This window comes from Hyperolius riggenbachi, chromosome 5 (assembly GCF_040937935.1).
Source record: "Hyperolius riggenbachi isolate aHypRig1 chromosome 5, aHypRig1.pri, whole genome shotgun sequence".
NCBI lineage: Eukaryota > Metazoa > Chordata > Amphibia > Anura > Hyperoliidae > Hyperolius > Hyperolius riggenbachi.
In genome coordinates, this window is record NC_090650.1 from 180,697,885 (window position 1) to 180,710,744 (window position 12,860).

The 12,860-nt window shown below is 40.6% G+C and overlaps 1 protein-coding gene across 1 annotated transcript in view; it reads left to right on the forward strand.

Annotated features, from left to right (window-relative positions):
• LOC137519354 (polycystin-1-like protein 1) overlaps window positions 1-12,860 on the forward strand; it is a 102,953-nt gene that overhangs the window by 53,227 nt on the left and 36,866 nt on the right. The window contains exons 2-3 of the mRNA XM_068238306.1: window positions 7,587-7,652; window positions 7,744-7,893. Coding sequence (XP_068094407.1) covers window positions 7,587-7,652; window positions 7,744-7,893 — 216 coding nt within the window. The remainder of the gene's footprint in view (window positions 1-7,586; window positions 7,653-7,743; window positions 7,894-12,860) is intronic.

Sequence of the window (12,860 nt, forward strand, 5' to 3'; positions counted from 1 at the left end):
CAAATGACAAGGCATTATCACTGATAAGAGGCGACCAATGACTAATAAGACACAGCTCAAGTCAATCCAACTGTTGAATTGACTGCTTTTTATCAGTCGTTGGTTGCCTCTTATCAGTGATAACGCCTTGTCATTTGCACATCTTTTACTTGACAATAGTTTTCCAACTTCTTCAAGTTGTTTGATAATTGTGCATTTAAAAGACTTGTTGAGTGTGTGTATGAGCCTTGAAGTGTATATTGTGATGCCTACCTCGGTTTTCTTTATCTCCTATTGCAATTTCAGAGTAGCCACGTCAGTTTTTAACGTGGCATTTGCTTCCTCAAGCCCATTAACATAGTCAATTATTAATCAATTTCATTTACCAAGTCATTAGTACGATTCCCAATAAAGGTCATCTCAGTTCTCTGAGCCAGTTTGAAAATGTCAGTAGTAAAAGAGTTACTCTAGTAAATCTCAAACAGAGCCGATAGACGTTCATCTAGTAAATCGACAGTTAAAGATTGTGGAGCTTGAGGTAATAGTTGCAAATGATGTTCCATCATGAACAGTAATGAGCACCAGAAAGGTAAGAATTTTAGAGGGCAGAAGAACTGTATATAGTTTTATGCTGCAATATAGTGGAGAGTGAAAAAAAGCATGCAATAGAAGGAGGCTATCAATAAGCTGGATAACTTTAGGGAGTCATTTAGATGCAACTACAAGAAATTGGTGGCTTTAGCTGAATTTCTGGGTTGATCCAGTAATGTGTGGCCTAGCAGCGCAGTTAAAGCCGTAGCCTTGCTATTTTGGGTCTGGTGCTATTTTGGAGGTGTCTGACAGGGACTTTTATTTTTGCTTAGTTCTTCTCCAATTTGGATCTATCTTTCTAACAGGTCTGTGGATCCTCAGGTGTGTTCCCTTACATTTTAGAACTTCTCTGGAGCATTAGGCTGTTTCAGGTTAAGTTGCTCTGTGGTATGTGGAAGTTTTAAAACGCAGTCATCTTCCACCACTGCACACATGAGCCCCTGTATTTATGTAGAAGTATTAAGTGAGATCTTCCATCTCTTTCATCATCTCTTTCATTATTTGGTTTAGCTGCAGCTGTTTGACACAGAATTAAATTGCTTCATTTATTATCAATCAGTACTCCCAAGTCATTTTTCAAATCCTATGTTATGACACATAAGGTTATCTTGGCTATACTAATGTCATCACACTATTTATTTGGGATAAAGATAACCTTATATTTAATGATATAATTTCATTTGACTTTTTCCTTTTCTTCTTCCTCCCCAATAGCCATCTTGTAAAGATATTTCTGTAGTATGTCACTGTCCTGCTTTGATAATAATAGTCCTAATAATTCTACATAATTTTGTATCATATGCAAAATGGCCATATTACTTAATATTTCATTGGCTAGGTAATTTATAAATTACTTGAAAAGAACTAAAGATTGCCCAGAAAGGTCATGGTGAACCAGAACTCCTAGGAGAGTGTAACGGGTTGAAAGGGATCAAAAAGGAAACAGTAAATTCGGGCGCCTGAGGCTAGTGGACAAATCGGGCGCCGCCATTCACTCCTATAATAAATATCGTTTAATGGGCGCCCGATAGGAAAAAAGGGCGCCGGAGAAAACTAACGTTTTAAAAGCGGCGCCCAGAGACTTAATGTTTTATTACTGTTTCTCATGATTACACATTATTTAATGATTTATACATTTTTAAATATTATTTTTAAACGAAAAACAGTACAATATTTTTTTCCAAACATTATTTTTAAACGAAAAACAGTACTTTTTTTTTAAATTTTTTTTTTCCATTATTTTTAAATGAAAAAACCAACAGGGGGGTCTTAGGTTTAGGCACCAACAGGGGGGTCTTAGGTTTAGGCACCAACAGGGGGTCTTAGGTTTATGCACCAAAAGGGGGTCTTAGGTTTAGGCACCAACAGGGGGGTATTAGGTTTAGGCACCAACAGGGGGTCTTAGGTTTAGGCACCAACAGGGGGGTCTTAGGTTTAGGCACCAACAGGGGGGTCTTAGGTTTAGGCACTAACAGGGGGGTCTTAGGTTTAGGCACCAACAGGGGGGTCTTAGGTTTAGGCACTAATAGGGGGGTCTAGGGGTTAGGAGTAGGTACAGGGAGGGTTACTTAGGCACCAACAGGGGGGGTCTTAGGTTTAGGCATCAACAGAGGGGTCTAGGGGTTAGGGGTAGGTACAGGGAGGGTTACTTAGTAATTTTTTTTTTAAACGTTATTATACGTTTCACTATTTAAACGAAAGATTAACGTTTTTACAATTGCCGATTTAATGCACATTATTTAATGATTTATAACTTTAAAAAACATTAATTTTAAACGAAATACAGTACAATACATTTTTAAACGTTATCCATGCTTATCGTTAAAAACCCGGCGCCCTTTTTTCCCAGCGCCCCTTTTTAACGTACGCATCAAAAACCCTCCATACTAAAATTCTTAAAACAAAAGGTTTTTGCTATTTTTCAGGTTTTAGTGAGTGAGGTGGCCCACAATACACTACTGCTGAATATGCAAATAATCCCTTTGTTGTTTCTGATAGTTAAACACACCTCCTGAACTGTTGAAATGCAATGTTGTGTCAACTTGTTAATATTACAGAGCTAAACTAATCCAACATGCATACAGACTGTTTCGGATTGGTTGATCCTCATTAGTGCATGACATGGATTAATATGGCTCTATGGGGTAGGACTAGAAACACCCAGAGTTACAGATTGCCCATGTATTGCAGGTGTAGCTGTGTTAGATGGGTCCCGCTCTTGTCCAACTTCGGTGACACCCACAACATCCAGTGATACACATAAAGTAGCAGTATAATGCTAAGCAATTTTATAAGATCCCAGTAATAAAGTTAAAATTAGCAATCGAACTTCTAGTAATATGTTCTAACAGATAGGGTTACAGCATCTGAACTCACAGTTATGGCGATAATGGAATACCAACAGTTGCGTGCAAAGGAATGCAATAGAGAATGACACCTCCAAAGTCTTAAAAAAGGGTTTGTCCCAAAGAAACACCAGAAAATCTAGAGATGTCACATCCTAAAAAATCACAGTAAATCATTAAGTGCTTTTTAAATGCCAAATGTATAAACAGTCTGTTATAATCAAACTCAGATAAACATTTAAGCTAATTTCCCTAAACATTGGCCAATGTTAATCTAAGTAGTAGGCCGGCAGTTTGAGCTCATATATAAAACAGTATTTGTAATCCACACACAAGCTGGAATATTAGATATATATGAATGATCCTCTTCTGATAGGTCTAGACACCCCAGAAGAGGTGTCTAGACCTATGACAGTTTTTGTTTCTAGTCCAAACTAGAAGCTGCATTGCATAAGACCCTGGGAGGCCTGACCACGTGAAAGTTATAATCCAACCGGAATCACTCACTCAAAGCTGGCTTTGTGAATCTCCAGGAGTTGCTATACAGGCAGACAGACATGCTAATAAACTGGATTCACTATACAATCAGCCGCTCAGTAGCTTGCTTACAGTTCTTTCAGATGAGGCAGAATGAAACAGCCATGTTTATTATTTATTTATTTATAAAGCGCCAACATATTACGCAGCACTGGACATTAGTTTAGGTTACAGACAATATTTAGGGGTGACATACAATACAATACAATACAATACAATACAATAACATTTCTATAGCGCTTTTCTCCCATAGGACTCAAAGCGCTTAGGCTCTCTCAGATTCAGTAATTAGTAGGATGAAGTATTCACACAACAAAAGTTATATTTCTGCAAATGCCAAACTGAACAGGTGGGTTTTCAGTCTGGATTTAAACACGTCCAGGGATGGAGCTGTCCTGATCTGTTGAGGTAAGGAGTTCCAAAACATAGGGGCAGCATGACAGAAGGCTCTGGGACCAAAAGTTTCCAAGTGGACTCTGGGTATGACTAGATTATTAGAACCTGTTGATCTGAGAATGCGGGGATTGCTACGCAGCTGCAACATATCTTTCATGTATCCAGGGGCTAGATTATTCAGGGATTTAAATGTCAGTAGGCCGATCTTGAATAGGACCCTCCATTCTATAGGTAGCCAGTGAAGGGAGTGCAGGATTGGCATTATGTGGCAGTGACGGGGTTGGTTGGTTAGCAGTCTGGCAGCAGTATTCTGTATCAGCTGTAGGCGGTACAAGACCTTTTTTGGAAGGCCAGTTTAGAGAGCATTGCAGTAGTCCAGTTGGGATGTGATGAAGGCGTGGACTAAGGTTGGCAGATCTTCGTATGAGGTGCTTGATTTTTGCAATGTTATTCAGGTGAAAATAGGATGATTTCACCACAGCAGAGATTTGAGTTCTGAAGTTTAAATCCCCATCAATTAGAACTCCCAGGCTACGCACATGATTAGAGCTGCGTAGATCCGTGCCTCCTATTCCCAGTGGTGAAGACTGCAAGTTAAGTTGTTTTGTTATCATACTCTGCCCTCCAATCAGAAGTACTTCAGTTTTGTCTGCATTTAGTTTCAGCCAGTTGTCATTCATCCATTGCTGTAGTTCATGTAAGCAGGAGTTTATAGTTCGAGTTGGGTCTGTCACACCAGGCTTGAAGGAAATACAGCAATACGCCAATACAGAAATACAAGAAAAACCAGATTACACAGCACAGTATGAAGTAGTCTGTCACCTTCTGTCACATTCCTCTTCATAAAGGATGCAGTCACTGGTGCCAGTGAAGAAAGAATTTCACCTCACAGATAGCTCAGCAGCTCTAAATAAAGAAATCCTCTTCAGATCTCTCTCCAGCCTCCTCTAGTTCTCTCCTTCACGATCACTGCATCTTCTAGCACATTCCCTGTTCTCTGAGCTAAGACTTTCTCTTTCTTGGCTACAAACCTCCACAGTATAAAAACTGCTCTCCTATTAGTGAGAGGAATTATCCACCTAGATGTAGGAGGTAAAACTGCAAACAGCAAACTATGCAAACTATTTAGTAATTAACGGTTTCAGAGCTGATTTCATAGATCCACAAATCCCAGATATGATTACACAGAGAATATACTTTGTAAAGGTACTGAATAGCCGTGTTTGCGGGATGGCTACACCCAGCAAGCCCATTGTGAACCAGAACTCCTAGGATTGTGTATGGGGCTGAAAGGGATCAAAAAACATCCTTACTAAATTGTTATATGTAAAGCAGAATTCTGCTTTCTTAAAACAGAAGGTATTTGCCATTATTCAAGTTGGAGTGAGTCTGTTAGGTGTCCCAAAGTGCAATCCCTGCTGAATATGCAAATCACCCCTGTGTTGTCCCTGATAGCCAAATACACCTCCAGAGATGATATAATGCAAGCACATGTCAGCTTGTTAATATTACAAAGCCAAACTAATCCAACATGCATACAGACTGTTTCGGATTGAATGATCCTCATCAGTGCATGGCATGGATTAATATGGCTCTATGGGGTCGAACTTGAAATACCCAGAGTTACAGATTTCCCAGCAAGCTCATGGTGAACCAGAACACCTGTGTAAGGGGCTGAAGGAATCAAAAAGCCACCTTACTAAAATGCTATGTAAAGCAGAGATTTGCCTTCTTAGAACAGTAAGTATCCAACACTGGCTTTTGTGGGATCCTACTGCTAATAGTTGCCCACTAACTTCATTTACATAGTTACATAGTTATTTGGGTTGAAAAAAGACATACGTCCATCGAGTTCAACCAGAAAAAAAGTACAACACCAGCCTGCCACCTCACACATCCCTGTTGATCCAGAGGAAGACAAAAAAAAACCTTACAAGGCATGGTTCAATTAGCCCCAAAAGGGAAAAAATTCCTTCCCGACTTCAGATGGCAATGAGATAAAATCCCTGGATCAACATCACTGGGCATTACCTAGTAATTGTAGCCATGAATGTCTTTCAACGCAAGGAAAGCATCTAAGCCCCCTTTAAATGCAGATATAGAATTTGCCACAACTACTTCCTGTGGCAATGCATTCCACATCTTAATCAGTCTTACTGTAAAGAACCGTTTCCTAAATAAATGGATAAAATGTTTTTCCTCCATGCGCAGATTTGTGAAGGCCTAGGGACGAAAACCTCATCCACCAAGCTTTTACAGTGGGATGCAAAAGTTTGGGCAACCTTGATGTTTGTCATTATTTTCCTGTATAAATCATTGGTTGTTACCATAAAAAATTTCAAATATATCATATAGACAGTGTTCACGAACGCTGTCCTCAAGGCCTACCAACAGTGCATGTTTTGTGGAAAGCCACAGAGGTAGTTAATCAGCTCTGCTGAGACAGTAATTACCTCACCTGTGCATGTATGTGGTTTTCTGCAAAACAAGTACTGTTGGTGGGCCTTGAGGACAGGGTTGGGGAACTGTGATATAAGAGACACACACAGTGATATTTGAGAAGTGAAATTAAGTTTATTGGATTTACAGAAAGTGTGAAATAATAGTTTAAACAAAATTAGGCAGGTGCATAAATTTGGGCAACACAAAAAAAAATGAAATCAATATTAATGACCCCCTTAAATACTCTTTCTCATAATTGAATTCACCTGTGGATGCAGATTATGGGTCACTGAGCTTACCAAGCCATTTTGAGTTCCAATAATTAGTTCTAAAGGTTTTGGAATAAATTAAAATTACAACAGTGCCCAAATGTATGCACCTGCCTAATTTCTATTAAAAACAATTATTGTGCACTTTCTGTAAATCCAATAAACTTCATTTCACTTCTCAAATATCACTGTGTGTGTCTCCTATATGATATATTTAATGTGACATTTTTTATCAACAAACGTTTTATACAGGAAAATCATGAAAATTTGCAAGGTTGCCCAAACTTTCGCATCCCACTTTATATTGCCTTCTGATGTATTTATACATTTTAATTACCGGTAGATCCCCTCTAAGGCGTCTTTTCTCTAGACTAAATAAACCCAGTTTATCTAACCTTTCTTGGTAAGACCTTCCATCCCTCGTATCAATTTACTTGCTCGTCCCTGCACCTGCTCTAAAACTGCAATATCTTTCCTGTAATGTGGTGCCTAGAACTGAATTCCATATTCCAGATGTGGCCTTTCTAGAGAGTTAAACAGGGGCAATATTATGCTAGCATCTCAAGTTTTTATTTCCCTTTTAATGCATCTCAGAATTTTATTAGCTTTAGCTGCTGCGGGTTGGCATTGAATATGATTATTTAACTTGTTGTCGATGAGTACTCCTAAGTCATGCCCCAAGTTTGATTTCCTCATCTGTATCCCATTTATTTTGTATGGTGCTAGAGTCTAGACCATTGGTATGCCCGAAATGCATGACTTTACATTTTTCAACATTGAATTTTATCTGCCATTTATGTGCCCATATATCCTATCCAGATCCTGTTGCAATATGTCACTATCTTCCTGAGAGTTTATGATTCTGCACAATTTTGTATCATTTACTTGTACTCTTCTGTCCTTTAGCTTCTGTATTCTAGCCATTCAGGATGGGCCATGGAACATAAAGGTCAGATCATTCCGCTAGTTTCACTTTATGAATGTATTTTTTGGCAAGAAATATAAAATGCATTTTCTTCCTTTACAGATTTTGACGTGCATTTATTTGGTGATATCAAGGAAGGCATTGGAAGCTCTGGAACAAGGACTGAAGGTGAGTTGTAATTATTTGTCTTTCATTACAGTAATGATTTTAAATTCTGATCATTAATTAATTAAACATTCTCCCATTTATCTTTGCAAAGGTGAAACAGACTTTGAAGACACATTTCCTTATGAAGATCCTAGTGATGACCTTGTGGATTTGCCATTTACTGCACCTCTTATTTTACCTATGACACAGTGGTTAAAACTGCCCATTAGTAATGATGTGTTCAGCAGTTATTCTACTTCGGGTATGTGTAAAACGAGCATTATTCCCACAGAAAGAAGAAATCAAAATGTCAATCTGATACAAATGTGATTCTGTCATACGTTCACACACATATCACCAGGGAAATTTAAAAGGTCAGGATTGAATAAAGTGAGATTTAGGGGCCTACCTTTAAAGAAAAACAGTGTGAAAACAAATTGTCGCTTTTTTATTCTAAAGTTTTTTAAATCCAGTTTCTACTTTTATAATGAAAAATTGATTAAAGGCCATTACTGATAGATGAGAGATTATGGTGGCTTCGGCATGTCCATGAAGAGTTGCTATCCCTGTTAATAGCTTGCTCGTTGGCTGTAGCTGCACCAGCACTCGTAATTGAACATTGAATGACTTTTAAAGCACACCTGAAGTGAGAAGGATATGGAAGTAGTGTTGTCCGGATCATGAACAATTGGGATCTTTGATCCGAATCTCTTTTGTGAGTCGAATCATCCGGATCATCAAAATGAACGATTCGGTTCACAAAGGGAGTGGAGCCAGGAGCGGCACGCCCCCCCTCTCAGCGGGCAGGGGGGTCCTGGAAGCAGAGCAGAGATGGATCGCTTAGATGGAGGGGAGCCAGCCTTGCAGAGACAGGTAGATGGGAGAGGGGACATGGGTGCCACTGCCAGATATGTGTAGAGCACATGTACTGGCTGTAATGTGCTGCTCATTTTAGGCTGTCTGTTCCGTAGTTGTGCATAGTGAACAAATGGGAAACTTTTGGCTCAAAAGCACAGTTCAGTAACTTTGCAGACAGCGTGCTGGGCTAGAATGACAGGGCAGGCACTGTGATTGCAGTGCAATATGATCCTCCTGCACTGCTCTAAACAGCTGCACTTAACTTCTCCCTACATTTATGATGAGTGTTCGAGGTGAGAAAAGGACACATTGGGGGATGCTTTCTTTCACTGTGAGACGTTTGCATTCAGAGTATACGGATGAACATATAGGTGAAATATATGTAAAGCATATGATTGCAACATGTGGGTAATGTGTGCAAAAAAACATTTCTGCTCTCTGCTCACCCCTCTTCGTCCACCTCCTCCCTTCTCTGTCCACTCCCTGCCCTTCTCTGTCCACCATCCCCCCTTCTCTGTCTGTCCACCCCCCTCCCCTTCTCTGTCCACTGCAGGGAAAGTCCTGTCCTGCTAGTCATTTCACCCCAGAATGCTTCCCTAGTAAAATGATTCGAGATTCGGATCAAAGATCCGGATCTTTTCAATGATCCGATTCGAATCATATGAATCATTGAAAAGATCTGGACATCCCATCTCTATATGGAAGCTGACATATGAATTTCCTTTTAAATAATGCAGATTGCTTGGGTGTCCTGCTAATCCCCTGCCTCTAATGGTTTTAGCCTTACACCCTGAACAAAAATTCAGATCAGATGTTTCTGACTGGTTTGACTGGATTTAGCCACATGCTTGTTTTAGCTGTGTGATTTAGACATGATTGAAGCCAGAAAGATCAGCAAGATGGTATTGTTTAAACCATTTACCAATCGCTGATACACATATCTACGCCCAAAAACGTCTTAACAACCAGGGGCGTAGATATGCATACCTGTTTATTTACCTTGTCACTCACGTTCCCAGGCGCACTTCCATTGTTCTTTGTCACTATCCTGCTGGTCCCTCATCAGTGAATGGGAACATGTGTTACCAAAGCCAATCACAGTGCCTGTATTTATTCACAAAGTGAAAGTAAAAAAAACACATACACAACACAACCTGAGTACTGTACTGTGTACTGTTCAAATAGTAAAATACTCACATACACAAATATATATATTTGCCAAGGGATGAGCAGCACAAACCGAATTTTATGCAATACTATGCAAAGCATGCACGCAGCACTGGAGGTCCCCAGACTCCATAAGAAATATATAAATACAGAGGGTGCTGCAGCACACAACAGGAAAACAGTGACAGGGGCTCTTGGTTACGCTTTAACGCGTTTAAGCTCACCAACTGCGCCAAAGTGTCCCCGATCTGGTGAGTCCTACTCTAAGCAGGCAAAAATGCTAGTTTTTATTAGTGTAATGGTTAAGGGCTCTGCCTCTGACACAGGAGACCAAGGTTCGAATCTCGGCTCTGCCTGTTCAGTAAGCCAGCACCTATTCAGCAGGAGACCTTAGGCAAGTCTCCCTAACACTGCAACTGCCTATAGAGCGCATCCTTGTGGCTGCAGCTCTGGCGCTTTGAGTCTGCCAGGAGAAAACAGCAATATAAGTGTTTGTCTTTCTTTGTCTTTTGATAAAAACTAGCATTTTTGCCTGGTTAGAGTAGGACTCACCAGATCGGGGACACTTTGGCGCAGTTGGTGAGCTTAAACGCGTTAAAGCATAACCAAGAGCCCCTGTTACTGTTTTCCTGTTGTGTGCTGCAGCACCCTCTGTATATATATATATATAAGTGTGTGTGTGTGTGTATATATATATATATATATATATATATATATATATATTTATATATGTATATATATATATATATATATATATATATATATATATATATATATATATATACACATACTCTTATCCTATCCCAGAGATAATAAAATAAAACACATGAATAGTTACCTTAGGGCCTTTTTAATATGTATGTCATGAGAGTATATTACAGTTATTTTTGCAAATAAGAGATTGCAATTACTTATATTAAGTAGTATAAAAATGCATATAAAATAAAATAATTCTTAGAATAAAAGTACCACCTAAAGAAAGCCTAATTTGTGACAATATATATATATATATATAATTTCAATGTGATGAGAAGCGATAAAGTTATTAGCAAATCAATGGGAGGAGGAGCGTGTTGTGAAATTTGCTCTGAAAGAAATATGACAGCATCCGTATCCCCTTCACTTCAGGTGTTCTTTAAACAAAACATATAGCGTAAGAATTATATTAATTTGGTCTCAACCTTTATAAAATAAACTAGCAGACCTAAGCTCGTTTAAAAACGAGCTCTAGGTCCAGTGGCGTAGCTAGGGTATTTGACACCCGGTGCGGATAATTTACCGACATCCCCCCAAAAAAATGCAAACAAATGGGTGCGGCTATGACATCACATGGGCGGGCCTAACTGTAATGTAACTGTAACAGTAAGGCAGTGGGCTAATATAGGTAGCCAGAATAGTTGCTCTTAGCATATGTTAGATAGGTAGGTGCCCCCAGTATAGGTAAGTTAGGTAGGTGCCTCCAATATAGGTAGCCAGTATAGTTGCCATCAGTATAGGGTATCTAGGTAGGTAGGTAGGTGCCCCCAGTATAGGTTAGATAGGTAGCTGCCCTACAGTATAGGTTAGATAGGTAGCTACCCCCCAGTATAGGTTAGATTAGGTAGGTGCCCCCCAGCAAAGGTTAGATAAGTAGCTGCCCCCCAGTATAGGTTAGATTAGGTAGGTGCCCCCCAGTATAGGTTAGATAGGTAGCTGCCCCCCAGTATAGGTTAGAATAGGTAGGTGCCCCCCAGTATAGGGTAGATAGGTAGCTGCCCCCCAGTATATGTTAGATAGGTAGCTGCCCCCCAGTATAGGTTAGATAGGTAGCCGCCCCCAAGTATAGGTTAGATAAGGTAGCTGGCCCCCAGTATAAGTTAGATAGGTAGCTGCCCCCCAGTATTAGGTAGGTAGGTAGGTAGGTAGGTGCCCCCCATAATGGAGGGGGAGCTGCAGCCGCGGTGAGGGCAGCTCAATCTCTCCCTCCCTTCATCTCCCCTGGCCGCCCTCCATGCTCCCCCTTCCAGACTGCAGAGTAATGCGCAGGGAAGTGCTATACACAGCTACTCACTTACCTGGTTCCAATCCCCGCTCACTCGCAGCCGGTCACCTCCTCTCTGCATACACGCTGATACACACGCTGCTTCCTGCTAAACAGGAAGCAGCGTGTGTATCAGCGGCTATGCAGAGAGGAGACTGGCGGCGAGTCCTGCGATTGGAACCAGGGAGGTGAGTAGATGTGTTTAGCGCTTCCCTGCACATTACTCTGCACCCGGCAGCCCAGTGACCCGCCATACGGCGCGACCGCCAAGCACGCACCCGCCACACATCCGGTGTTCCAACGAAATAACCTACACGGAGCACCGGCCGCCCGCTGACCCGCCGTGCATCCGGCCGCCCACTCACACACCGCCCGCTCGGCTCCCTGGTTCCATCCTCCTGTCTCTGTGTAGCGTTGTCCGTGCTGAGCACATGTGCACAGAAGTTCAGCACAGACAACGCTACACAGGGACAGCGTGACGGACACAGGGAGATTATTATAGAGGATTATTCAAAATATGATTAGAACAGGTAGTATGGAGGAGTACGACTATAGGAATAAGGTGGTGTGTCACGACCCCTATCCCTGTGTCCCAAGGGGCATACACACATCAATCTTCAGAAAACTCACATGCTGTCTCACATGCATTAAAAGGGCTTTAAGTACTCGACTTAAAGAGGAAAGCCAATGAAAATAATGTTATTAAAGAAGTGCTTAATTTTTACAATAATTATGTATAAATGATTTAGTCAGTGTTTGCCCATTGTAAAAGCTTTCCTCTTCCTTATTTACATTCTGACATTTATCTCATGGTGACATTTTTACTGCTGGCAGGTAATGTCACTGGAAGTTGCTTTTTTGGCAGTTGGAAACAGCTGTAAACAGTTATTTCCCAAAATGCAACGAGGTTCACAGACAGGAAACTGCCAGGACCATGGTCCTCAGTTTCCTGTGGAAGGGGTTTCCCTACAATATCAGCCATACAGAGCCCCCTGATGATCCGTTTGGGAAAAGTAATAGATTTCTCATGGGAAAGGGGGTATCAGCTACTGATTGGGATGGAGTTCAATTCTTGGTCACAGTTTCTTTTTAAGTGGTGCCGATCCATTTCTGGAGATTGATTCAAAATATGATTAACATTTTTGTTCCACAAGTTTTCTATTATCAGCCATTTCTGATCATTT